Here is a 27,685-nt window from a genome sequence, read left to right on the forward strand (position 1 = left end):
ATAATACTTAGGTTCCAGGGTCATTCAAAATGCACAAAAACACTGCTCCCACCAATGTAATGTGCAGTTTAGAGGGTTCGGAAAGTGAAAGTTAGACGTCCTCCAGTGATTTTGTTTTACTTTTCCTGTTCAAATATCCCAAGTATAAATACATACACTAAAGGGTTAAAAAATATGTTTTGAGCAAAATAGTGTTTTTGAGACAACCGCAAACTTTAAGTTAACTTCAAGGATGTTGGAGTGGCAGGTTTGAGGCGGCAGGTAGCCTAGTAGTTAGAGCGTTGGGCCAGTAACCGAAAGGTTGCTAGATCAAATCCCCGAGCTTACAAGGTAAAAATCTGTCATTCTGCCCCTGAACAAGGCAGTTAACCCACTGTTTCTAGGCTGTCACTGAAAATAAGAATGTGTTCTTAACTGACTGGCCTAGTTAAATAAAGGTTAAATAAATAAAATAAAAGGAGATGGTCAGATGTGATGTCATCAGCCTCCTCCTTGTTTGAGGAACAATAGAGGAGCAATGGAGAACAAAAGAGGAAAGCAGCACCTGCCCCTCCCCCTGCTTGTTCCATGTCCTGTCATACGTGGACCACCTATTGAGATGTTCCTTTTGTTAAGTAAATCATGTGTTAAATGAGGTGAAAAGGAAACTGGTGGACATTAAGACCAGACAGAGACAGCACACAGGCGCTATGTTTTAAATGTCTTTATCTAGAAGCCACCACCATCTCAATTAGTTTACATGACAGACAGGAATTTATAGACACAGGTCTATAAATGATCATCAACTCCAATTCTCACTCTTACACTTGTATAAACATACAAGTATTTCACAATTGCTGTCTTTTGAATAGACTTGTCTCTACTTGCTAACGGCTGCTGAAACCTCATACTTTTGTTTCAGACATGATGTGAGGGAAATGTTACATACTTTTTCTTGTCATTCATACTGGTTTCTTCTCAAGCTTGTGCAGGGACTGTTAAGACAGGCAGCCCAGTTAATCAACAAAAAAAGAAGCTTTTTACACAACTATTCTCATTCACTGTTCACAGAGCTCTTGAATAAACAAAGCTAGCTACTTAGTTAACGCTTCCCAGAATCCCAATGCTGAATTGTATCTTAAAGGCCCTGTGCAGTCAAAATTCAGTTTTCTGTGTTTTGCATCATATTGTACAACAGCTGATGAAACTAACAAGATTTGATCAGTATTATTTCCTGGTTGAAAATACATTCTACATTGGACCTTCAAAACAGCAGGTTTTTCATGGGTGGAGTTTTGGCTTGCCTGGTGACATCACCAGGTGGTAAATGAGTTAATAGATTAATAACAAAGAGTTCCAAACCTCTATAACAATAACAACTAGTTTTCCCTTTTCTCCTCCCCACTCAGACCACAATTCTTGTTTGTTAAAACGTTTAACGCTTAAAACGCTTAAAAGCAACAACAAAAAACATTTTGATCATTTTAATGGAAAACCATTACAGTAAGGTACATTATTGTTACCCATAAATGATTTGATATAAAAACGGCTGCATTGGGCCTTTAAGACCCATTACCAGAGCCAACACAGGTTTGGTGTTGTTGACTCACTCTTCACAGGTTCCAAGACTAACACACAAGTTGTAGCTGGCTCAGCTGTACAACCCAAGCTCAGCAGGGTAGGACATAGGAGCATTTTACAACTCACGCTTATACGTTTTTGGCTCAGACATTGCACTAAAAGAGGAGAGTGGTTTTACTCAGAAAAGGACTTGCTACAACACAGTTCCCCCCAAAAACAATAATCCAGATTACTTTAATCCATAAAATGATCAAAAGGGGGTACCATGATCAAATGTAGAAAATATGAGAAACATTTTTTTTAAATCTAAGGATCGTTCTTCCCTTTTTGGTGCTTTTACTGTTCACAGCAAAATGGTCTTTGTTTTTCAGCAGCACATTTGCCATGGAGTGTCTTTCTACCTGGCCTGTCTCCTCTTACAGTTAACTTTGGCATTAGAACCTGCCACCTCAGACACATATAGTCATGGTCATCTACAGGACGGTTTCCTGGCAATCCAAGTCTTCCCAGTTCACCAATCTTATTTAGGCTCCAGTTTAAAATCACAACTGACGAGGTGTTTAGACATTCAAGTTTGTCAGTATGGAGTAACCCGCAATGTAGAATTTCACTATCTTTGGTCACTATCTTCCAGCATACTGTCACTGCAGGGTGTTCCTACAGTACAGTCAACACATTGGCTGCTGGATCGGATTCAACCTATTGAGAATGTGTGCATTTCCACTGTCTGTTATCCTCTGACCAGTTTGGCACATCAAGGTGGATAAAAAGCATCAATACTCCAGTTGTCCTTGTCATCGTGTGTCAGTAGCGAGTCTGAGGATTCAGACTGGTAGGGTGGCACTGTTGGTATCCTGAGTGGACGGGCACTGAGTGGTTACCTCTGACTGAGTGGTAAGGTCTGTGCCAGGGTGCGGAGGGTAAATGTCCTGGGGATGAGGGGCGTCTATTACAGACCCCAGAATGTCAAAGGGCACTTCAATGGAGTGGCGGATGCTCTCCTCATACGTTGGAGGGGGCTGTGGGAGAGAAAGAGTAAGCTTTGGTTAACACTGCTTTAGAACCTAGGGTAAGTGGGTACGTGTCAAATGGGTGAGTGGATGGCTTGATTTGAGTGTCGCGGCTCATTATATCAAGCTATACTTTGTGACAAAGTGAGCCACTTAGAATGAGTCACCCTCCTAAAATAAAGGTTAAATAAAAAAATTAAATAAAAATGTTAACTCATAATTGAGAGGCTATAAAACATACTGAAAATGTTAAACGCTATATTATTCCACACACAACAAAATAACCCATGACCTTCTAAAATGACATCCCATCTAAGATTAGAGACTCCATTTCCCAGGTGTAGGTGTTTCCTAGTGTGCATTGGCTGATACATGATCTCTAACATCAAACCTAATGGCATCATGTTAGCGTTTACATGACAGATTAGGCTGGCAGCACCCGGGCTGCCTTTAGCATCACTCCTCCAGTACAGAGCCTATCTCCGTCATCAGCCAGCTCCTCACTCCCTGACTAACTCCTTATCTTTTAATTGCTTGGGGCCCCGCGGGCGGCAAGGACAGCCTATAAAAACACCACACACGTACAGCGCAACAAAGTTTCACTCCAGCCCCTACGGCCACAGCACAGACAGGGCAATTATGGGCCATCAGATCCCCTCTAAAGTCTGACAGGGCCACTTTGAGCTATCGGTGACAGGATGGGGGACTGATGGGAGGGCACTTATTCACTGGGACAGTTATTAAAGAAAAAGTGGGGCAAAAAAGACAAGTAAAGGAGAAAAAAAAGCACAAAGCTGCATTCTCTGCCACTGTTTACACTGAGGACGCAAGCTTTAATTATGTTTGATTTGCCTTTTTCTCATTACCTTGTTTGCTCGAGCGTTACGCAAGTCAAAGCCCTGGCGAAAGATCAACACGGTAAAACCTGGGAATGCGCAGTCTGTGCATCACTACAGCAGAAGATGAGATGATAGGGCTCCTATTTACGGCGTTCTGAATAGTGTTTCATCATAGAACAAGCTCCAGTTATCCTGTGACAGCACATTCATAATGAACAAAGCCTCTCATTTATTCTCTTTTATAGGTCACTGCACTTTGGAGTAAACAACAGATTATATATGTGAGGCTCTTTAATAATGGACTAAAGATTAACTTTGGCAACGTTCAATAACCTACACTTTCAGGCAGCTGAGGCAGCGTTCAATACTTATGAGGACACATGCCACTTATCTCAATGCTACCCGTCCACCCCCCGGTATCTTACCTCAGTCAGCATGGAGCCGTTGAGGCCGAAACGGTCAGCGATCATCATGTGTATCTGTCTCTGGCGGTCCTTCTTCCTGACACTCTCGTAGGAGGGCAGCCTGGGGAGGGGCGCCTCCAGGGAGGGTAGGCGGTAGCTGGAGGGCAGGCCGATAAGGAACAGCTGCCCTGACTGATGGAGAGAAGACGCAGACAGCCGGGGAACACAATGGAACAGTTAGAGAGATGTCATAAACACTTTGATGGAAGGTACTGCTGGTGTCTGTTTGGTCATGGAGAATCCTTGTCAGTGCATCATTGCTGACTATAAGCATCAGAGCAATAAACCTATCCACACACAGCAGAAGCGAGGCCTCCTGTTCCTGGAGATTTTTTACAAGAAAAACATTGTACCAAAAACCAAATAAAATAAATATTATTTAACACTATAAAACATGATAAATGTATATATATATATAATATGATATACTGTATAATATGATTTTATTAAATCTTGGAATTGGTCTGAGCCGGTATTGCTTATTTTATAAAGCAATGTGTGCTGTGTGTCGCTATACCCCCTTGAGGGGCCCCCTGGCCTGAGACTGGCGCTGTGCTGCTGGTGATTATGGCTATATGAAATTGCATTGGCATAGCCTTGTTTGTTAATTTAGTAGAAAATACAGTTTTATATTCCTGTGCCCTTATCACAGTCAAGACACCTCTATTTTATAGGTAGAATATTATGGAATATATAACAAAATAAATAGAAAATATTTTTGAAAAGCAAAGAATTGCAAGTGCGAAGTGAGATGCACATCTCATGACTGGAATGGTTACTTTTTAAAAAGAGTGGACAATTTGAGAAGGGTCTCATGCTCTCAATATTAAGTTGAAAGACAATTTATTCAGGGACATAAACCGTATAATTTCCTATTTTCGACAATATATATAGATGTTAGTTCAGATTAGGTTCTGCCTGTTCTTTGGACTTTTCAAAATGTATTTACAATTTTTCATTGCATGATTACGCATGAATGAGCTTTTACCCCATGACACGACACATCCGTTTGGTGAGTAGGTTTACTATAATGTTCTCCCCTGTAACTTGTTTTTAAATGGCATATGAACGCAAAAGTAGTCTATTCTACTATAGCACAGTAGTAGACACATGGGATTCAGTTCCTTGTGCTTGACTACAGAAAGCAATAGCCTATCAAATTGATGTGGATGTGTTTGCTGCTTATGTTGTAGACTGCAGTCTACCTGATCTTGCACGATTGATGTTATTTAGTTTACTGTCTGACTTATCTAAAGAGCAAGGTGTAGCCTAGGCCTAATTATTTCTCCATGGTTCTGACTTGTCTGCACATTGCACATTGCCTTGTATCAATCTGTGCGCTTAATAATCCCGGTGCAGGAATAAGCTACTTAATGATGATTGACGACCATTCAAATATGAATGCATTTATGATACCAGCGACTTTGGAAGTTATAACCCCCCCCCCAGCTCCGCACCTGACACACAGGTATCACTGGGTCTGACAACGTATTGACCCACCCAGTGCCGGGCCTTCTTACCTGTGAGTGTGTGTTGTCGTGTATGATGTCATGAGTCTGTTCCAGACAGGGGTTTCCCACCAGTGTCTGTCTGCTGCTGTAGTACTGAGGAGGGGCATCCTGCAGGAGGACAGAGGGAACAGTGACTAATGTGAGTTAGACTATTGTATGATGAACCCTCCATTAGCACATTAACTACAGAGATGACTGAACAACTTCTAACAACCCTACATTTAAATTTGAGATTCAACGAGAATCTAATTAAAATAGAGATTGAATGTCGACGATCTGCCCAACGTTAACCTTGTACAACATTCCGAAAGTCTTGCGAGCTTACATTCTGTTTTGATAACGCAGTGGTAATCAGGCTGGTAATTACGAGGCTAGCCCAACATCCCAATTAGGAAGGCATTCCCTAATTTCAGCCTCATTGACCAATTGTCATGCCTTGTTTCATTCATTTTGGTCCTGACTGTTTTAGCAATACCATAAATTATCTAGCCTATAAGACGACCACCCGACGATTTCCGTGCCTCCTCCCAGTCCCACCCATTTCAAACAAGATTAGGCAGGCTCACACTGTATGAGGTGCTGGAATTCTTCAAAAGCCCTGCCGGAAAACTAGGTGATTACCCTGGGCCTAAATGAGTCTCTTTGTATTGGGGACAATGCAGTGTCCTACTGTGTCACCAGGGTCCCTAGCAAGAAACCACACAGTGTGACCTTTTCAGCATCTCTCTTTTCCCTTGTAACTGTAGCAGGTTCCTCTCAACAAGCATGCTCAAATACACATTATGGCCCCCATAGTTAATTTGGACAACATTACACAGCATTACAACAAAGGAATGTTTTGCCTGACAGAGTTCAATCCAGTATCACAACCGGCCGTGCTTGGGAGTCCCAATTGGCCCAGCGTCATCCGGGTTAGGGTTTGGTCGTTATTGTAAATAATAATTTGTTTTTAACTGACTTGCCTAGTTAAATAAAGGTTAAATAAAATAAATTAAAATGAGGATGCGTGATGAGTAGGAGAATGGTTGTAGCAATTTACATAGGAAAATTTCCCCACTGCGAATCACGCATAGGGAAGTAGGCTTGTTCATATTGACAAAATGGTCACCTTCAAAACATCAGGGCCAGTTTTTGATCTCTGCCTGAACGGGGACATCACTCACGTTCCCAGTGATGCAGTTTGACCTTTGTCACCACCCCTCCAGCATGTGACAGAGAGAGACGCCACAGAAACATTGATGTCAAAGGTCACCTTCCCTCGCTAGTTTGCACTTTCAAGGGGCGAAAAAAGTCTTCAGGATAAAAAGGGGAGATGTCCTTTTGTTTACTGCCTCTGATTCACCCAGCGTGAAAAAGCACAACCGTGTAAAATCAGAGCTGAAGTGGGGGGAGGACCCCATCGGCAGTGTGCCTTTTTCTGTGCCGCGACCTGAAGGAGAGCCATTGTCCCCAACACCCACAGGAGGGTCGGGCCATTATTCATGGAGCAAACTGAAGCAGGGGAAGGTATGTGGCAACAACACATATAGAGGAAAGTAAACGTTCCATAGAAAACAATAATAGAGCCTTTTTTCCATGTGAGCCTCCCTCGCAATCTGGCTTGCCTTCAGGTTGGTGTCCTTGTAATGATCTTGTAACAAAACCACCCTCTTCTGCAACATGCCTCAGTTAACCAGTCACTATGACTATATGGGTGACTGGATAGGATTTCAGGGAATGTGTAAACGACATAACAGGGACACCAAAAACAACAAACTGATTTCAACAAATCTGTTTCTATATAAAAACAACTTAAATCGTCAGGAAACTTGATTTTTACTTTGCTCACATTGCCAGCTAGCTGTGTATTCTTTCACCCAGTAACACTTTGTCACCTGTACAGTTCCCAGAGGTCATCTCCATACCCACCAAAATCTTTCCATATTTACACCCTGTCACCCACTGTTTACTATATAGACTAGACTCCACTCCCCACACTGACAATATGTTAGGAAATAGTGACGAGCAATGTTGTCTGATCTGTCATGTGTGGGTTACTCTAGCTGACAGCAGGTCAAAATGGCTGAAATGTACAAGCCTGTCTATTCCTGACAAGAGACAGCAAAACTTTTCTCTAATCTGTTCAGGCCAGAGCCAAACATAGCAGAGACAAAGGAGATGTTGGTGTTTCCTGTTTGTCTGAGAAAGGGAAAGAGTTGGAAGGTATGAGTAGTGTCCCTGTTCTCCAGAGATAACATATTAACCCTACACCAGGGACGCAGGTCAGGAAGAGGAAACATGGAGGATGGGCAGAAACTGAAAACTGACCTCCATGGAGAGTTTATACTTCCTGTTCCCTATTTCCTGTACCAAGTTAGGGACTTGAATATTGGTCATAGTTTGAAGTTGTTAAATAGTATTGATATGTATGAACCTCCATACTTTGGGCATCCATCATAGTACCATTCATATAAGATACTCTTGTCTGCTAAGTTCTATTCTCTGGGAGGGAGAGGAAAGGAGGTCAACAGTGATACAGAAGACTCCTCCTCTGTGCCAGTGTTTGTGTTCCTCACTCAGAGGAACACTGAATATTGTATCCAGTTTCTGGGTGTGCAGGATATGCTTGTCTGCAGTCAAGATCAGATTTTCCTCCGCCCTGTGTTAGCCATTCATATGTTTTCATACAACATGTTTTGAGTCAAATGTTTAGCTAAACAATCTGTTTAATATTCTCATTGTAGTGGTGTTGACACATCACAAGATTGGTGCAGGTATCAATAGCATTTGTCAATGCTGCCTCACCACACTATGGCTCATGATTGCTTTGGCACTCAGGGATAGTTATGGAAGCCGAAGCTCATAGCGAAAGCACTGTTAATTCCATTAAATGCAAATGCATGGTTTTACAGTGATCATATCAGGTTTATTCTGGGCCAGTTCCTACAGCCATGCAAATGAAACATGACACCTCTTAATGGCACTAACTTTAATTTGCATGGTACATTTGGCCTCAGTCACATCTAATCTGTATTGTGCCTAACTTTAATTTATGGTTTGTTTACAAGTGACACTTTCTCATTAATTGTATCTTTCAATAAAATATAGTGAGTGAGCTCAAGGTCCTTACCATGTCTCCATGGGTGTCCTTGCAGCAGTGAGGTTCTTTCCTGTATATGGACAGCAGCACCACGATCACCACAAAGAACACCAGACCTGAAACTAGTAAAGGAGAGGAGAAGAGAAAACTAGTCACCCGCTGTTAACAATGCATCACAATGACAATGGACATGCACTTGTACAAAAGGTATATTACGTAATGCCCCAGTCTAATTAATGTAAAGTAATTGTTTATTATAGTGTTCAGAACACTGTAATATGCGGTTGCTAGGGGACAGAGCTTTTCCTGTTCACGTCACAGGTAATTAAGTTGAAACGCTGTGTGGACATACTGTTTAGACTATTTAATGGAACGCTGTTCACAATATGTTTTTCAATCTGTGGACAGGGATAATTGGCTATCGTAATGTTAGTCGCAGTCGATTTTCCACACTTCAAATTAATTTACTGTCAAATATAAATATGAAGTCAACCATGTAATTCATCTTCTGATACAAAACAAGTCCAAGAGGAACACTAGCAGCTACAAGATAATACAGATAGGTTCTAAAAATAGAAAGCTCCATATCTAACGTGGTAGGCAAATAGGCTGCTATCTACAGTGATAGCAGCTGGCGAACAGTGTATTCAACATATTCCTTATCATACCACCACAGCAGTGATTTGATGAAGTAAAAGGATCCATCACTGGTGTGAACAACCTGCTGAGGCAACAGACTCCCCATCCAGATCTATAGCATAGGTCAGTCGTCCACATAGGCTACACTTTTGAAGTTTTCTACAACTTTACAATAGTTGTGTTTTGTCCAAAGAAAACGAATGAACACATACAACTGCTATTAATGTAACAGGCAAAAGTGACATGCCAATACGCCTGTTTATCATAACAGATGGGTTCATTACAAAAATATGCCTAAAATTATATCTGATTCTGATCTATGCTCAAATGCCACCATCAGTTTCATGGAATATTTGACATTTTGAGAGATTAAAATCTTACTTACATGCTGCCACAATGACCGTGAGTTGATCCGATGTTAACTGAGAGGGGGTGGTTGGAGTTGCAGCGGTGGACATCTCTGGCGAATAGACTATCTATACCCAATTGGATCATGAAGTCAGAGGGTAAAAGGGGACTGTTTTCATCAAAGGGACCGAGATCATAGATTCTGATTATTTTCCTTATCCCTTGTACTATTCCAATGCAAGAGAGACGAGCTCCAAACAAGAGTCGGATCAGGGAAACTCACGTCGGTTAACATGCCACAGTATTTGAGTCCTAGGGCGCACTGTCGCGCTCTCAAATTCCGTGACGTCGCCGGGCACCGGACAACAAACAGTCCTTGTACGATGTTGATAGACACGCGCACGCAGTCGCCAAGGAGGCAATTTGGCTGACACTGGTTATTAAGTAGCCACTGAACTCATAGCAGCACACCGAAGCATTTTTTCATAATGTTGATACAATGTAATAAAGGTTTTTCTGTTGCATTTTCTTGACAGATCATAGGCTAAATCCAACTTTACTCGATCAATCATTCAGAAATTCACTAGTTTGTATTCTTCATGACAGACTAGATAGGCTTAACCCTCAACCAGACTATATAACACACTAATGCAAATAGTTTATTTATTTGATTAAATGCAACTTATTGACTACGTTCACACAACATCACGCTTTACAATATCATAAAGTTTACAAAGTAAGAAGCCTAAATAGTTCTCTTGGTTGGGAATCCCAATATTAGGGTCCAAATCAGCCAGGAGGACATCACATTCCAGCGTTGTAGTCACAGTTTACCTTGGAGATGCCTGTGATGGGATAGTGGGCAATGAGAGGGAACAGCCTGTTGGTGGAGTCCAAAACTGCATCTCTGCTACGTGTACAGTTCCTTCGGAAAGTATTCAGACCCCTTTGACTTTTTCCACATTTTGTTACGTTACAACCTTATTCTAAAATGTATTAAATAGTTTTTTCCCCTCATCAATCTACACACAATACCCCAAAATGACAAAGCAAAAACAGGTTATTAGAAATTTTAGATAATTAATAAAAAAATTAAAAACGAAATATTACATTTACATAAGTTATCAGCCTGCTCACACTCCTCCTCTCTCGAGTGTATATTAAATAATATTCAATAATATAAAAAAAAAATAACACTTTTACCCTTTTTCGTGGTATCCAATTGGTAGTTACAGTCTTGTCTCATCACAGCAACTTCCATACGGACTTGGGAGAGGCGAAGGTAGAGAAACATTACCCAACCAAGTCACACTGCTTCTTGACACAATGCCTGCTTAACCCGGAAGCCAGCCACACCAATGTGTAGGAACAAACACCGTACACGTGGCGACTGTGTCAGCGTGCATGCACCCGGCCCTCCACGCTAGAGCGCGATGGGACAGGGACATCCCTGCCGGCCAAGCCCTCCCATAGCCCGGACGCTGCTACAGAGCCCGGACTCGAACCAGGATCTCTAGTGCCACAGCTAGCAACTGTGATGCAGTGCCTTAGACCAAATCAAATCAAATCAAATTTATTTATATAGCCCTTCGTACATCAGCTGATATCTCAAAGTGCTGTACAGAAACCCAGCCTAAAACCCCAAACAGCAAGCAATGCATGTGAAAGAAGCACGGTGGCTAGGAAAAACTCCCTAGGAAAAACTCCCTAGAAAGGCCAAAAACCTAGGAAGAAACCTAGAGAGGAACCAGGCTATGAGGGGTGGCCAGTCCTCTTCTGGCTGTGCAGGGTGGATATTATAACAGAACATGGTCAAGATGTTAAAATGTTCATAAATGACCAGCATGGTCAAATAATAATAATCATAGTAGTTGTCGAGGGTGCAACAAGCACGTCCGGTGAACAGGTCAGGGTTCCATAGCCGCAGGCAGAACAGTTGAAACTGGAGCAGCAGCACGGCCAGGTGGACTGGGGACAGCAAGGAGTCATCATACCAGGTAGTCCTGAGGCATGGTCCTAGGGCTCAGGTCCTCCGAGAGAAAGACAGAAAGAGAGAAAGAGAGAATTAGAGAGAGCATATTTAAATTCACACAGGACACCGGATAAGACAAGAGAAATACTCCAGATGTAACAGACTGACCCTAGCCCCCCGACACATAAACTACTGCAGCATAAATACTGGAGGCTGAGACAGGAGGGATCAGAAGACACTGTGGCCCCATCCGATGATACCCCCGGACAGGGCCAAACAGGCAGGATATAACCCCACCCACTTTGCCAAAGCACAGCCCCCACACCACTAGAGGGATGTCTCCAACTACCAACCACCACTGTGCCACTCGGGAGGCCCAGGCTCCCCATCATTACCACACCTGTCACCATCATTATGCACATCAGAGCTCATTGGGCTCCATTGCGTTTTGCCAATCCATTGCGTTTTGCCAAGCTCATTGGACTCCATTGGACTCCATTTGGGGGGGGGGGGGGTTACTGTCACTCCTGCTCCTCTCTGGAGCTAGAGGGCGCTAGGCTGCCCATTGTTACGCACACCTGTCACCATCACGCGCATCAGCGCTCATTGGACTCACCTGGACTCCATTACCTTGTTGATTGCCCCTCCCATATCTGTTTGTTCCTCCGACAGATCCCCGTGTCAGCATTTATGTTGTTATTTTTCTCCTGTCCAGACGCTGTTCCTGTTCTGTTTCATGTCCGTTGTTTATTCGTCTCCAGCGTCAATCCTCACATTTACTCAGTACTTTGTTGAAGCACCTTTGGCAGCGATTACAGTCTCGAGTCTTCTTGGGTATGACGCTACAAGTTTGGCACACGTGTATTCTCTGCAGATCCTCTCAAGCTCTGTCAGGTTGGATGAGGAGTGTTGCTGCACAGCTATTTTCAGGTCTCTCCAGAGATGTTCAATCAGGTTCAAGTCCCTCTGGCTGGGCCACTCAAGGACATTGAGAGACTTGTCCCAAAGCCACTCCTGTGTTGTCTTGGCTGTGTGCTTAGGGTCGTTGTCCCGTTGGAAGGTGAACCTTTTGCTTCACCGTAGGGATGGTGCCAGGTTTCTTCCAGATGTGACGCTTGGTATTCAGGCCAAAGAGTTCAATCTTGGTTTGATCAGACCAAAGAATCCTGTTTCTCATGGTCTGAGAGGCTTTAGGTGCCTTTTGGCAAACTCCAAGAGGGCTGTCATGTGCCTTTTACTGAGGAGTGGCTTCCGTCTGGCCACTCTACCATAAAGGCCTGATTGGTGGAGTGCTGCAGAGATGGTTGTCCTTCTGGAAGGTTCTCCCATCTCCACAGAGGAACTCTAGAGCTCTGTCAGAGTGACCAGCGGTTTCTTGGTCACCTCCATGACCAAGGCACTTCACCTCTGATTGCTCAGTTTGGCCTGGCGGCCAGCTCTAGGAAGAGTCTTAGTGCTTCCAAATTTCTTCCATTTAAGAATGATGGAGGCCACTGTGTTCTTGGGGACCTGGAAAAAGTCAAGGGTTCTGAATACTTTCCGAAGGCACTGTAGCTAAAGATATGGCACTGAGTTGCTATAACAAAATTATAGAATCTGATTATCATTATAATTTAAAAAGGATCCATAATGATCATGCTAGTTCATAATCTAATAAACCATAAGAGGATTGGCAAAACGGTTGTAGAAAGGGCCGCACTTTTCATCCTTATATGTAATTAGGAACACGCAAAGAGCATTTTGTATTAACATTTAAATACATTCAATGCAATGTTATTACTAATGATGATAGGCTTTAATTGTATTTGTTATTTTTCACACTCTGATTATGTTCATCATATAAATGACACATTTTCTATAGAACTATCTAGCTGTAAACCTTGAAAACCCCCAAAAATTATGCTTTTAAACCATAATCAAACGTATTGTATTAGACTTAAACTCAGAATTAAACCATAAATGTGCAATCAGTAGCCTGCCTACAACTTCTAACCTGAGGAAATGCAAGTCTATGACGTTGCTCAGATTTGCTTCTCTCCTCCCCTAGCAAACGCTCATGTAAACTAGAATTGGAAAAATGGTGGCCAGCGTCAGAGTGCAGAAGCTCCTCCGACGGTACAAACTAGCGATTGCCGCCGCGTTAACGATTCTTCTGATTCAAGGGCTAGTAGTATGGAGTCTGAGAAGTCTCGAAGAGGGCGAGGCGGAGGTAAAAAAGCTTAATTTGACTTTGTTTAGCTGGTTAAAATAAGATTTGGTCTCTGTAAAGCTGGTAGCGGTAGTTAGCAAGCTAGCGTACAGTACTATGCTAACGTAAGCTTGCTGTTTCTAGTACTCTGTAGCTAACTACAGTAAAGATACTGTAGTTAACCAAAGCTAGTTCATAGTAAGCTTATTCCGCTTATTATAGCTAGAATTGAACATTTAAACCAATTCGCTAGATAAACCACACCAGACTAGTGAACCACTTCTTTCGCCAAACTGTCTCCAGAATTCAGGTTAGACGTTTCCTGAGTGTACTCATAAGAACTTGTGTATGAGGTCATTGTGTTGTAAACTGTAATCTGCCAACCAGCTAGCAAGCAAATATTTAAAAACAGGTCGCATTGTTTAGGGCGGCTCTCATTTCATTCTGTTGTGACTTGGCATGTCCTTGGATGAATGTTGATTGGTTCTGCGACTGTCACTTCAATTAGTATTGTGTGACTGTGTAGTGATGAAGAGAACGGAAATACATGGCGAAGTTGATTATCGGGCTTGCCAACTGGATTAATAGATTCGGTGATTATTCAAAGTAGGTGTCAAGACTAGCCAGTATAATGTACATTTATGAGATGCAACGAGTTGGAGCGTGCGTATGGAATGTGCGGTCGTGCTTCCCTCTGGCTCATCTTTCCTTATCATACTTGGACCTGAGTATCTGAGTTGGCTCATGGGTCCATTGCATACCATAGTCATCTTAGTCATTTACTCTCATAGTTTGATTCACAATTTATTGGTGTTGATATAAGTATAGTAATTGACTTGTATTTTTTCCAAGTATAAAACTACACCTGAACTATTTCTAGGTAAACAACACATTTAGCCAATTTGGTCTATATTTTCTAAAGTACATTGAAGTAGAGCGTCTGAACCGACCTGTAACATACTTATCCATGGGAATCTTGGCTCTCCAATCTCACATGCACACCTGGAACACTACCCTAGAGGCAGTGGCCTGGAACCTCCCATTTCTTCTTCAAATAAAGTCATTGTGAGCTGTCAACAGATTTAGCCCCGGGGGCTTGTGTTTAGATATCATTTGAGGCATTGATACAGATTTCGCTTCAGGAATGTGTGCTGAAAGTCTGAAGTCCCGCTCTGCCTTTCATGATGGGACTTGTGTTGCGTGTGTGCATAACCAGACTGATCAAATCAAATGTTATTGGTCACATAAACATATTTAGCAGATGTTATTGCGGGTGTAGTGAAATGCTTGTGTTACTACTGCACTGTTGGAGCTAGGATCTAACAATACACACATCTAAAAGTAAAAGAATGGAATTAAGAAATATATAAATATTAGGACGAGCAATGTCGGAGTGGCATTGACTAAAATACAGTAGAATACAATATATACATATGAAATGAGTAAAACAGTAGGTAAACATTATTAAAGTGACTAGTGGTCTGTTATTAAAATGGCCAGTGATTCTATGTAAATAGGGCAGCAACCTCTAAGGTACAGGATGGAATAACCGGGTGGTAACCTGCTAGTGATGGCTATTTAACAGTCTGATGGCCTTGAGATAGAAGCTGCTTTTCAGTCTCTCGGTCCCAGCTTTGATGCACCTGTACTGACCTCGCGCTGGATGGTAGCGTGGTGAACAGCCCGTGGCTCGGGTAGTCACACAGAGCTGTCTCACTGAGCTATGCATACCTGGAGGGAGAGGAAGCATCTAAGGAGGGCCCCAGAAGAGGTACTGTGCATAGGGTGGGTAGGTTTGCTCTGGGACTCTTTGGACTCTGTGTCTGGACTCTGTGTTTCACTGGTGATGGTTTAAATCTATGTTATTTCATGGAGCAAACCCACTATTAGCCATTTTCTGCTTATTGTGTTTCTATGTTACGTCCTTTCTCACAATCAAGAAGATGTTATTACTTGGACCAGTAGGAACATTACATAAGCTGTCTGAATTAATAACAGCCAAGATGCAATGAATGCATTTCCCTTTGGACGGACACAGTGTAAACAGGAAATGTGACATGACATGAGATCCCTCAGAGAGCAGGATGTTCCCATTGTGACCTCTAGTAGATTGCTTTAAATCATGTTACTCTCCATGTTCATTCCATGAGGATGCATCCAGCTCTTGCTATGACTTCAGTCCTGATTCAGCCAACCTAAACAAAGGCACATGTATACGCCCCCACCGCCCAATGGTGCAACATCATTTTGAACCTTATACCTACTGCTGACATACTTTTTTGTTAGGTAAATCATGTGATAAATGAGGTAATTGGGAGGCTGAAGGAGGCATTTTTACAGTTCCCATGTGGCTCAGTTGGTAGAGCATGGCGCTTGAAATGTCATGGTTGTGGGTTCGGTTCCCATGGGGAAACAGTATGAAAAATGTATGCACTCACTACTGTAAGTCCCCCTGGATAAGAGTATTTGCTAAATGACTGAAATGGGTAAAAAATTATTTAACACAATGGCAGTGGCCCTCCCTTTTTTGAGTGAGTGGGTATAGAGCTGGGGCCAATGTAGGGCTGAGTGATTGGACTGAATCCCTCTCTGCTCAGTGGCCTCGATGTAACTCACATCTGCTCTAATCAGAAGCTGGCTGCTTGCTGTGCATGTGTGAACACAACCACATGCATCCTATTATAGCCCACACAGAAAAGGACTTGAGAAGAAGTGAAGAAAACCGCACACTCAGTTCAGTCTTCCACAGTCAGTGGCTTCATAAAGAGCTGCAGGGGTGTGCTGGTCCGCTCTCCTCACATGGTGGTGATGGCAGTGATATGGCTTCAACTAATTACAATGATAAAAAGAAAAACTCGCCTTTGGGTTGAAGCATTTCTGACGTGAGGGCGTTAATTAAAAAGCATGAAAAAATAGGGAAAAGTTTAAATGAAATCGCTGTGTTTTTCTTCAATATGATAACATAACATTTCCCAGATAAGTTCACTTACAATTTGGCAGCAGTTTTGAACCAGTGAACCACCAGTAGAGTAACAGTCTTTTCAAATATGGACTTTTCTCTCCAAACTCATGCCGCAAAACACATTCAATGAGGCTGGGCTGTAATATCATTGTCGACAAATGCTTTTTTTAAACTGGAACACCATTTGTGGTGCACTGGGTGATCAGTAGCTCTGTTGTTTGGATTGGCTACTGGCTGGCTGACTGGCACTGGTCTAGCTCCCTGTGCTGTCTGTCCCAGGCCATAGCCTCTGTTCCCACAGTCTGCTCTGGTCTGTCTCTGTGCCAGCGGCGTGTGGCGAGGGCCCACTCTGGGCCATGCCGTCTGACAGGGGCAGGAAACGCACGGCCCACTCCCTGTTTTTCTATCCCCTCTCCGGGTGCATATTTTGGGGCCTTTCTGTACAATTCCAATAAGCTGTGATATATTTTCCTGCCAGAAGTGAAAATAACTGGTGGTTTGATGCTTTCGATGGATCCATTTGTGGAGGACCCATTTTTTTGCATTCCATTAAGAGTGTGGTGAGCAGTTTCCCCCGTTTATCTCCACTAACCACCAGAAACACCCTTAGAGCAAGAAGAGTCATGATGTTTTTTTGTGTTGTGATTTGCTAGAGTTGCTCCGAATGAATGTGTTCCTGCCCACCCCCCAAAACACACACACACACATCCCCCACATACATATATCCCCTCCTCCCCAGGTAGCCCTGGTCCTAGTGATGGTAGAGGGCCATTGCTGTGCACTGTACAGTTGAAGCGGCAGGGGCTCAGGGCTGGGTGCCGAAGTGGGCAGCGCTGAGCGCTCCTGGGGCTGCAGGGGTGGCTGCTGATAAGGCCACTTGGCCCCTGGCCGACAGTGATCTTATTGGGCAGCTCAGAGCGTGGTAACCCTCCAGCTCCCCCTGCCTGCCTGCCTGCCTGTCGTTGCCCATTTACAAGCCTCACTAATTACACGTCAGAGGACTTGTCTGTCTGTCACACACACACATACACACACTCCCCTTAGTGGTCTGATAAGGACTCACATTGTAGATGTCAGCATATGTCCAATTTTATGTGGTGTGACTGAATGTGTACGGTCCATTCATGCGCTGTGTGCTCTGTACTGTGCCCAGGCTCTGACTGACGTTTATTGAGGTCACTGCGGTGAATCACTGCCTTCATTACCCATCTGTATGTTGTGCCTTTTCTGAACTCTGTCTTTCCCTGATTACTTCAACAAAAGGCAGAGGCTAAAAATAACCCAGAGCAGAAACACACTGTAAACACATCTCGCCTCTGGTGCTCCTGCTCTGTTGTCGACTTGTTGTTTTGTTCGTTCTTAGAGGGTGAATCATCTCCTCATTTCACAAACACTATTCCTAATAATTTGATTGGTCCCAGTATGTTGTGTAGTGTATCGACAGGAAAGAAGGAGAATGAGAATCTTCTCTGTGCTAACTCTTCCCCCCCCAGAGGAAAACGCGGCGGTCTAAGTTACCTGACCACAACAGCCAGGACCCCAAAAGGGAGGCGGTGGCCTGGGAGAGACAGAACGCCTTGTCTGGGAGGAGCGGGGCCCGATGGAACAGCAGGCTGGAGAGGACGGGGGCCACTGCCGCCAGCGCCCTCCGGAGGGGCACCAAGCGCCGGGGGAAGCACATCAGGGTGAAGGTGCCCCTGAGCCAGGGGGTAGCAGTTGATGACGTTCCCCCCCATGACCCCTACAGCAGCCGTAACTTCAATGATACCCGGGGCGGAGGGGAGGGGGCGGCCAGACTACCCCCTCCAGCCATGCAAGGGGAACCGGGCAGCGTGGAGGGGGCGCCACAAGCCCCCAGCAGCGACTTTGTGCCCAAGTGTGACATCATGGGCAAGGACGCCCTGTCGGCCCTGCACCGCACCGGCTCGCGGCAGTGCCGGCAGGAGATCGCCAACATTGTGTGCCAGCATCAGGCCGGGCAGCTCATGCCAAGGGCACTGCCTCAGTTCTGCCCGCTGCACGGTGAGACACACCCCTACCTAGCCATCATTCCTCTAGAGATCAGAGACTAACTGCACATCCAGACAGACCACACACTGCAGACTCTTAATGATCTATGGGATATTTTTTTCTCCCTGGAACATTTTTCATTTGTGTCTTGAAGTGCCTCCCAAGACTAAATTTGTGCATGAATATTACATTTGCAATTCCATTTCTTGTTTTAATGTAAAAAGATAGCATATTTTCACGCCAACCCTCAGGGGTTTGAGGACTATATATTTTCCATTATTGGACAGTTAATCAGTCCCATGTGTATCATCCAAAGAATCTGTATCCAGATACTCATTCCCATGATCCTCTCTCTCATCCTGTGTTGTGGCTGTATCCAGGCTGTATCACATCTGGGCATGATTGGGTGTCCAATAGGGCGGCGCACAATTGGCCCAGCGTTGTCCGGGTTTGGCCGGTGTAGGCCGTCATTGTAAATAAGAATTTGTTCTTAACTGACTTGCCTAAAATAAAGGTTACATTTAAAAAATGGTGTCCTCCTCCCAGGTTTTTCCAGCCCGGTCCAGACAGCTGAAGAGCTGGACAATGACCTGTCCAAGGTGGAGAACCCGGTCAGGGTGGCCTTCGTCCTGGTGGTCCACGGCCGGGCCATCAGGCAGCTCAAACGCCTCATCAAAGCCATATACCACCGAGACCACTTCTACTACATCCACGTGGACAAGGTAACTACTGGCAGACATACACACTACTGTGATGGCTTCAACAAGGATTTCATCTTGAATAACAACATCCAATAAAAAAACATTCACAAAAAAAGCATTACTTAGTTTGGACTTCCCTAGATGCACCATACAGTCTCTTATGGCTGGAAATGATATTTTGTCATTGGGATGATCTGGTTTGGCTGGCTCAGTTGAGGGTTGAATTCAAGCAACTATCACACAAAGGAGATACAGAGGGGGTAAGATTAAGCTTATGCTTTATCGTACTTCACGCGTTCCTTGTTAGCTTATGAGGACGCCATGATATGTGGAATTGGTTTTCATATGCTGGCAGGAGCTCTAACCTGGAGGGTGTCGCTGACTTGTGCATGCTTGATGAGGTCACTGTTTTTTGTGTGTAGTAGAGTCTAAAATAACCCTCAAGTAAGGAAGTGTTTGGAGGATTAGACAGGATAGAGTGGTTTGTCTGGTTACTGTGGGAGCTTTAAGAGGTGGCTGTCTACACAGCTGCAGAGCCATAGAGCTCAGAGAAACAGTTTAACACTGCAGAAGGGAAGGGAAAGCACTGATAAATGAGGAGTCAATGGGCTCCCACTGTCGAGACTACACTAGATGCTAAAGGTCCACCACCTTATCGCTCCTCTCACTGGGACGGGTAGGCAGGCACCTTGAGGGATGGGACAGAATGGAAAGCAAGTCAGGCTGTTCTGGAGTCCTTCCACCAGGCAGCCCTCCTCTCGCTCTCTGTCTCTCTCTCTGTTTCTGTACCAGCAGAGCAGGCCACTCTCTCCCTGTGTTAGCCTGGAGCTGGGCCCTGTCACAATACTTTCTACCTGCTCCTCTTCTCAACGCAAGAATCTGATCTCTGAGGCCTGTTGTCACCAACCCTGCTGCATCCATCTTTCCATCAATGTTTAATCCTCTTCTTTACGGTTTGGAAGTAGCCTCTTAGCTGAGTTCTTCTTTCTTCATGTCCTGCTGCCAGAAGAACCTACAGCTATTTCATACGAGGAGATTTCTATGCATGGGCATGTTTTTGATTAATGAGTATGTTTACATGCACACTAATAATTCAATATGAAACTGATTATGGCAGTAGGCAGATTGTTACCTTAAGGTGTTTACATTGTAGTCATTTAGCAGACGCTCTTATCCAGAGCGACTTACAGTAGTGAATTCATACATTTCATTTCATACTTTTGTTTTTATTTTTGTTTGTTTTTTGTACTGATCCCCCGTGGGAATCGAACCCACAACCCTGGCGTTGCACACACCATGCTGGCATTGCAAACGCCATGCTCTACCAACTGAGCCACAGGGAAGACATGTCCTAATAATTTGAAAGATTGATCAGAAAACCAGGTGTTTTAGTCGGCGTATGCTTACCGTACTTTGATTTTGACCTTATGCCGATAAGTAAGGTGTTTACCTGACTAATGCATAATCTGACAACTGCCATAATCAGTTTAATATCAGATTATTACTGTGTATGTAAATGTCTGTCTCCTAACCCCCCCCCCCCCCCTCCCCCCCTCCCCCCCAGCGTTCCAACTACCTGCATCGGGAGGTGCAGCAGATCGCCCAGCAGTACCCCAATGTGCGTGCCACGCCCTGGCGCATGGTGACCATCTGGGGCGGTGCCAGCCTGCTGAAGGCCTACCTGCGCAGCATGCAGGACCTGCTCTCCATGCTGGACTGGAATTGGGACTTCTTCATCAACCTCAGTGCCACTGACTTCCCCACCAGGTCAGTGACCACAACACCACTGTCATATGATGGGCTTTGAAACTATTGTTTAATGTTTATGATGGTTAATTGACATATGTGTGATGAAGACTGTATTCCTCCTACCACACAACTCAGTCTGTTTAGAAGAAACATGCTCTGGATTTGTAGCTTTTCATCTGTGCTGGAGCTTTTTGGTTTCACTTCACTCTGCTATTTTTGATTAAATGATTCCGTTGACCTGCAGTGACTTTGACTCCTATAGCTACAAGATAAAGGAGAGCCACGGTTCCTTCTAGATGAAAGCCCATGCTGTCATGGACTGTTTTGGTCACTGATGCACAGAGACAGACTGCTAAATCGCCTCTTTCTTGTCAATCAGTTCTGGGGTGGATTTCTGAGGCCCTTCTGAGCTGCTTCCAGAGCAGTGGCCAATCCTCCTGAACCATCCCAGGGTTTAAAGGGGGGAATAAATACACACAGAGGAGCCTCCGCTGCCTCCCAAATCCTGCGGGCAGTGGCTAATTCCACCCATGGAAAGTCATCGTCCCCCCTTCCCTGCTCCTCGCGCCACGCTCCAGTCAGCGTTTTATTCCCAACCTAATCCTCTCTTCTTTCCTTCACTCCTTTCTTTCTGTCTTCTCCTTGGCCTATCGCCTTCCGGCAGGACCAACGATGAACTAGTGGCTTTTCTGTCACAGCACAGAGACCAGAACTTCCTCAAGTCACATGGGCGGGAGAACGCGAGGTAGGGAGTTTAGTTAGGAAACCTCTGACTCACAGCCTCGTCAGTCTGTCTGACACACTTGGCTCTCACTGTTACTGTCTGACACGGCTCACATCGGATGAGATATTCCTCCACTGCTCTTCTCATCAAGCTTAGCTTCACTCCGTATGATGTAATGGTTAATCTTTCATATTGGAGGACAGGACTAAGATGTTGGAAGGGAAAATGAATGGAATGATGATTATGATGTAAAGCTTCTGTTTGATGTTTATTTCCCATATAGTCAAGGACAGCTCTCTGACAAACTATGTAAGATCAGTTATTATTGCGGAATTTAGGCAACAAGGCAACAGGTTGTCAATGAACTTGCCTTGTAAACTATGGGTTAGATAAATAACTCTTAATCACTGTCCTTCCCTGTGCTCTGTTAATTTTGGCAGCTATTTTAGATTGTCTTTTGACTAAAATAGCTTTAACTATTACTAAAATTACCAATTTGAGTAATTTCATCCTTCCTAGTTTGTTGTCAGTTTAAAACTCTAGACTGAAGTGGCCGCCTGGTAACTTTGTGTGTGGGAGAGCCAGGCTGATCATCTCAATCAGAATGCGCAACTGAAAGACCAATGAGAATATTGCATTATATTATGCAAAGGCATGCATATTTATGATTGGACAAAACTGATAAGAAGGAAAAATAGGTTGTTGATGAATATCTTCTGTCATAGTTGTTGTTGATGAAACGAACACTGCCTATGACCTCCAGGTTCATAAAGAAGCAGGGTCTGGACCGGCTGTTCCATGAGTGTGACAACCACATGTGGCGGCTGGGTGAGCGGACCATCCCAGAGGGTCTGGAGGTGTCTGGGGGCTCTGACTGGTTCTCCCTCACCAGGCGCTTCGTCGAGTATGTCATCAACTCCCAGGATGAGCTGGTGGCGGGCCTGAAACAGTTCTACACCTACGCCCTGCTCCCCGCTGAGGTAATGGACAGGGAAATGACAATGGTGAACATGACAATGTGACTGCTTAAGTCACAGCCTCTCTGGGCTGTAGAGGTGCTAGACTGAAGAAGGGGTCACAGAGTTTAGCTGCCAGTTAAAGTGGGTTGGTTGAGGTCATATCTTAATATTGAAATGTTGTACACTAGAGTCAAAAGTATTGATTTATGTTTTGAAACATGTCTGGATTGTCTTCATTGTTCAGGAATCCCTGTGGAGATGGTGAAATGTTGCAATTCTATTTACAGTAATGTCACATCCCTGTGTTTGAAATATTAATATAATCCCTCTTTGTTCCAGTCCTTCTTCCACACAGTGCTGGGGAACAGTCACATGTGTGACTCTCTGGTGGACAACAACCTGCGTGTTACCAACTGGAACAGGAAGCTGGGCTGTAAGTGCCAGTACAAACACATAGTGGACTGGTGCGGCTGCTCTCCCAACGACTTCAAACCACAGGACCTTGTCAGGATACAGGTCAGCCAGCCAGCAGAGGGCACTGTTGTACCTATCATGAGAGTTCAAATTGAGTGTCCTTAACTGCTGCACTCTTCCTCAGCCAACAAGTGCAGTATTTAACCTTGATTCTCATGTGTTCATTCCCCCACAGCAACTGACCCGGCCCACGTTCTTTGCTCGAAAGTTTGAGTCCATGGTGAACCAAGAGGCTATAGACATCCTGGACACCCACCTGTATGGACACTACGCCCCAGGGACAGTGGCCATCAAGGCCTACTGGGAGAGCCTGTTTGAGCAGGCGGACGGGGTGGGCTCCCTCAGTGACGTGGCCCTCACGGCCTACTCTTCCTTCTTCCGCCTGGGCCTCAGGAGCCTGGATAGCAGCCAGACCAGCCTGGAGACCTGCAGGTGAGGCCCTGCCCTGAATACTACAATTCTTCCAAATGGTAGATTCAGAGTGGAACTATTACTTAGACTAGTTGAGACTCAATAGATTGATTTCTTCAAAAGAAGGACAACTTAAGTCTGGGTTTAATTATTGATGTACACACTAAAAAGATATCTCAATTTATTTGACCATCTCATATTGTCTATTCAAATATCTCTTCCTCCTTTTGTGCAGGTATGAGCCAATAGGCTACCCGGTGTCGGTGCACCTGTATTTCTACGACGAGCGTTTCCAGGGCTACTTGGTCCGTCAGGAGGTGCAGAACGTGGGGTCAAGGGTCAGGGAAACGGTGGAGGTGTGGGCCGTGCCTCAGGCCACCATGCAGCTGGAGAACAACCTCAGGGAGTTTGAGAGGCTCAAGAACCTGGAGGTGGGTGGGACCTGAGATAGACATATGTCTATCTATCTTTATTTCTATGGGTATTGTGTACAGTCAAGGCTGTTGCAGTTTAGATAGTGGTGTATGACAAGGGCTGAGACTACGGGTGAACAAGTTGAGCAAATGAGCAAGTTAGAATACCAATAGGACAACAAGGATGCAAGACTGCCCTACCACATTGATGTGAAATGTCTGTGCTTATGTTTCCCCCTCAGGTGGGCACAGAGTGGGACCCCAAGGAGAGAATCTTCCGGAACTTCGGCGGTGTGATCGGGCCGCTGGATGAGCCGGTGGCGGTACAGAAGTGGGTTCGGGGGCCCAACCTCACTGCCACCATTGTGTGGATCGACCCCGCCCAGACGGTGGCGGCATCTTATGACATCAGTGTGGATGTGGACGCAGAGTACACGCAGTACAAGCCTCCGCTGCAGCGGCCGCTCCGCCCCGGGGCCTGGACAGTCAGGGTGCTGAGGCTGTGGGAGCGGGTGGCTGAGGCTCGCTTCCTCGTCATGCCCCTGGCCTTCAAAGGACGAGAGCCACTACACCAAGGTGAGCCTAGTGCTTTGTGGGTCTGGTAGTTCATTACTTTTTACCAGGAAGTGAAGTGGTTCCAAGGGGAGTGTAGTTCAGGGTAGTTTGCCCCTTTTGGTGTTCTGTTTGGTTCAGTGCAGCCATTCAGCCTCCGTATTCAAGTCACTGGAAGACTCTCAGTATGTATTTATGTATCAGATGAGGATGTTGCGAACTGATCCTTAACAGTCCTTTCTCCTTCCCTTTCCTCCTCTCTGCCACCCTGCCTGATCCAGAGGAGGACAGCTGGCTGCACGCGGGGCCACCAGGCAACCTGTACCTGGAGCAGGGCTTCCAGCAGCTGAGATCTGTTCTGAAGCTGCCCCCACAGGAGCCCGCTCTGCAGGAGGCCCAGCAGAGGGCTCAGCTGGTGGGCAAGCCCCTGGAAGCCTGGGTGGATCGCACCGTGGGGGCCTTCTGGGTGACCGGGGACCTGTGCTCCACCCTGCCCTCCCCGGGCCCCTGCCCTTCCCTGGGCCCCTGTACCAAGTCCACCTGGAGCTCCCTCGCCCCAGACCCTAAGTCAGAACTTGGCCCTGTCAAAGGTGATGGCCGGATCAGGTAGCCCCCCGAACAGGAGGCATGCTGGACTACAGTAGAGGGAGAGGGGATTATATGTGAGCCCTGAGAAGAGAGAGAAGGATGTGTGAGCCCTGAGAAGAGGGCAGGATATGTGAGCCCTGAGGGGAGAGTGGGGTTTGGTCTCTAAGGCTAACTTATAAGGCACATAAATAGACATGGCTTCTCCCTACATACGCTGAGGAGTGGCTATGCTCTCAGTTTAGAGGCTACATGCCCTTTTCAGAGGAGATGCGTGCTGGAAATTTGCACCTGAAGACTGCAAGACAGGTTTTTTTGTGTTCAAATGTCATTGCTCGTTACATGGACAATTTCTGTTATGTTATCTGTCTGCTTATAAGTCTTCATTCAGGGTCTGTCTGGGTAGAACTTTGGAAAGAGGAGAACCCCACCCGCATATGTTTGAACTCTGTTCAATGCACAGTTTTCTTCTGCTTTAAGGAATTGAAAGCAGTGGCCAACATTTTGACAGTGGCTAAATGCTGTGTTGTATTGTCAGAGGGCAGTGGGTCCTCTGGACTAGTATCTTCATGCTTATTTTCAAGCATTATTATCAGAACAGCAACAGCAGATGGGGGAAGTGCACTTTATTGTAAGACTAAGGTTACACAGGACAGGGTGGATCAGTAGTTGGAGAATGACAACGAGGAGGATTAGGAGCTTAAAAGGTCAAGGTGGAGGTCATCACAATGGTGACATGGCATCCTCTTCACTTACTTACATGTCTTTTGTATAAAAGTGCTGCTAGAACGTTTCGGCGTCACTATCATATCACATATCTGACCCAGATGGCTCACCTGGAGGAGGAATAATAATAATAATGTTCTGAGTTACCAGCTGGGAGACAACAGAGTTAAAGTTGGGAGAGAGTCCTCTTCTCTCATGAGTTCTGTTTACTGTGACATATCATGTTTTTAAATGTTTGTTTCTTGAACATTGAGATGTGAAATGTCTTTGTTGTCCATGATCACTGCAAAGCAAAGCCAGCGGTGGTTTTGTGTGTCAGAGGAAGTGCCTAACTGATGTGGGTAATATTCTAGGCTACAGTGGCCTGACTCTCCAGTGTGGCATCATCATATTCACAGTGGACTACATCGCTTCTCAATGGGTCTATTCACAGTTATGCTATATAGGCCTAGCTAGAGCCATATATTTAGAGTTAGGAAAACTTTTAGAATATTCAATATTGTTCTAATACTAGACAGTCATGCAAATACATCATAATGCATAATCTCTCTAAATACATGGCTCTGGGCTAGCTGCCTCTTCTGTATCAGTGTATATGCAGTGCAGTACTGTCCATGTGGTCTATGCTCTGTATGCCAACAAAGTGAAGACTCTTCTGTCATCTACCTACCACTTTTTAATGTTACTGGTTGTCCATAAGCATTTCTACAACAATGAAACTCCCGTCCGAGAGGGGTAAACATGACTATTTCACGGTCTGGTTAAGAAATCGAAACAGCCTTTACTTCGTTAATATGAACTGTTTATAATGGGAGAATAGCTTCAAGACGTGCACTTATTTCCTTTTTAGACACTTCTGAAACCTTACCCTATACCTTCATTTTTAATTGTAATGTTTTAAAACTAAACTGGCTGAAACTCCTACTTTTCTAGTTTTTTTTCAGTCTCTACCACTGAGTTTACAAGTGACCTTGTTTCCCTTGCACACTTGCTTCAGTGAAGCTTCCATTTTAACAGAAAGAATAGCACAGCACCGTTTAGTGTAAATGGAATAGGTTTATTCATATTTTAGTCTTTGAGAAATATATATTTGTCCATCCTCTGTCAAACTATTGAGAACCACTTATTGTATTATTTTCTTTGGACACATCACACTTCATTCAATGTCACTTCCGTCCATGCTCTATCACCCCACAGCCCACTCATGACTCACTCTGATGATGATGACATAGTGGCACTGGCTCCCTGACTGAAGCATGACAGTGCTGGACTGGAGAGGGGAGTGCTGGCCAATCACAGAACGCCTCTGGTAAAACATGGCAACAGGTTGACTGGTGGCACAATAAAAAGAATTTCAAAAATGTAATCTTGTCTTGCTTTTTTGGGGTATTTTGTTTTTGACTAGTTGATTGAATTCAAATAGCTGAATGAAATATATATCGGCCACAATTACTAGTTTAAAAGCAGGTTTAGGATATGACTCAAAATATGCCTCATCCATCCCTCAAAAGTATATAGCTAATTCGCAGTAATCCCAAAGAGAAGACACGTGATGCTTTGCGTTTGAAGAAAGGCGCTCACCGTGGTGCTGAACACGATGCACATCCGTCACTTCAACGCACACAGTTAACATGGTTTCATAAATACTATAGTACAACTCCGTGTCCGCTTCCAGTAGGAGCGCTTTGCTTAAAATTTTTATTCGAATCTGCGGAAATGATCCCCTTAGGTGGCTATAGTTCTTGCCAGGAGCATCAGTATCAAACCTGCAAATGCAAGGGATTTAGACAAGGAGGGGGCGGTGAGTGT

General features: G+C 44.6%; 2 protein-coding genes across 3 annotated transcripts; one reads left to right on the forward strand and one right to left on the reverse strand.

Moving 5' to 3' along the window:
• Positions 1–688: 688 nt before the first annotated feature.
• Positions 689–9,988, reverse strand: LOC106601426 (uncharacterized). Its single transcript, XM_045715219.2, has 5 exons — positions 9,488–9,988; positions 8,494–8,585; positions 5,394–5,492; positions 3,835–4,005; positions 689–2,579 (listed from the first exon to the last, which is right to left on the reverse strand). The coding sequence occupies exons 1-5, from the start codon at positions 9,558–9,560 to the stop codon at positions 2,385–2,387; spliced, it is 630 nt and encodes a 209-aa protein (XP_045571175.2). The 5' UTR covers positions 9,561–9,988; the 3' UTR covers positions 689–2,384.
• Positions 9,989–13,479: 3,491 nt separating this feature from the next.
• LOC106601414 (xylosyltransferase 2) lies at positions 13,480–27,242 on the forward strand. 2 transcript variants are annotated; one of them, XM_014193620.3, is made up of 11 exons: positions 13,480–13,631; positions 18,066–18,594; positions 19,129–19,304; positions 20,848–21,050; positions 21,697–21,777; positions 22,520–22,736; positions 23,055–23,231; positions 23,365–23,621; positions 23,836–24,031; positions 24,256–24,589; positions 24,847–27,242. In XM_014193620.3, the coding sequence occupies exons 1-11, from the start codon at positions 13,500–13,502 to the stop codon at positions 25,173–25,175; spliced, it is 2,631 nt and encodes an 876-aa protein (XP_014049095.1). In that variant the 5' UTR covers positions 13,480–13,499; the 3' UTR covers positions 25,176–27,242. The 2 variants fall into 2 exon arrangements, with proteins under 2 accessions (XP_014049095.1, XP_014049096.1); XM_014193621.3 differs by lacking the exon at positions 21,697–21,777.
• Positions 27,243–27,685: the final 443 nt, after the last annotated feature.

This window comes from Salmo salar, chromosome 03 (genome assembly GCF_965601325.2).
Source record: "Salmo salar chromosome 03, fSalSal1, whole genome shotgun sequence".
NCBI lineage: Eukaryota > Metazoa > Chordata > Actinopteri > Salmoniformes > Salmonidae > Salmo > Salmo salar.

Excerpts from the sequence above, each read along its gene's own strand:
- LOC106601426 (XM_045715219.2), bottom strand. The coding sequence starts at position 9,560 with ATGTCCACCGCTGCAACTCCAACCACCCCCTCTCAGTTAACATCGGAT. Across the intron at positions 5,493-8,493 it reads AGGACACCCATGGAGACATG|GATGCCCCTCCTCAGTACTA; the intron begins GTAAGGACCTTG and ends GTCCTCCTGCAG. Across the intron at positions 2,580-3,834 it reads ACGGCTCCATGCTGACTGAG|CCCCCTCCAACGTATGAGGA; the intron begins GTAAGATACCGG and ends TCTCTCCCACAG.
- LOC106601414 (XM_014193620.3), top strand. The coding sequence starts at position 13,500 with ATGGTGGCCAGCGTCAGAGTGCAGAAGCTCCTCCGACGGTACAAACTA. Across the intron at positions 23,622-23,835 it reads ACCAGCCTGGAGACCTGCAG|GTATGAGCCAATAGGCTACC; the intron begins GTGAGGCCCTGC and ends CCTTTTGTGCAG. Across the intron at positions 24,032-24,255 it reads AGAGGCTCAAGAACCTGGAG|GTGGGCACAGAGTGGGACCC; the intron begins GTGGGTGGGACC and ends TTTCCCCCTCAG.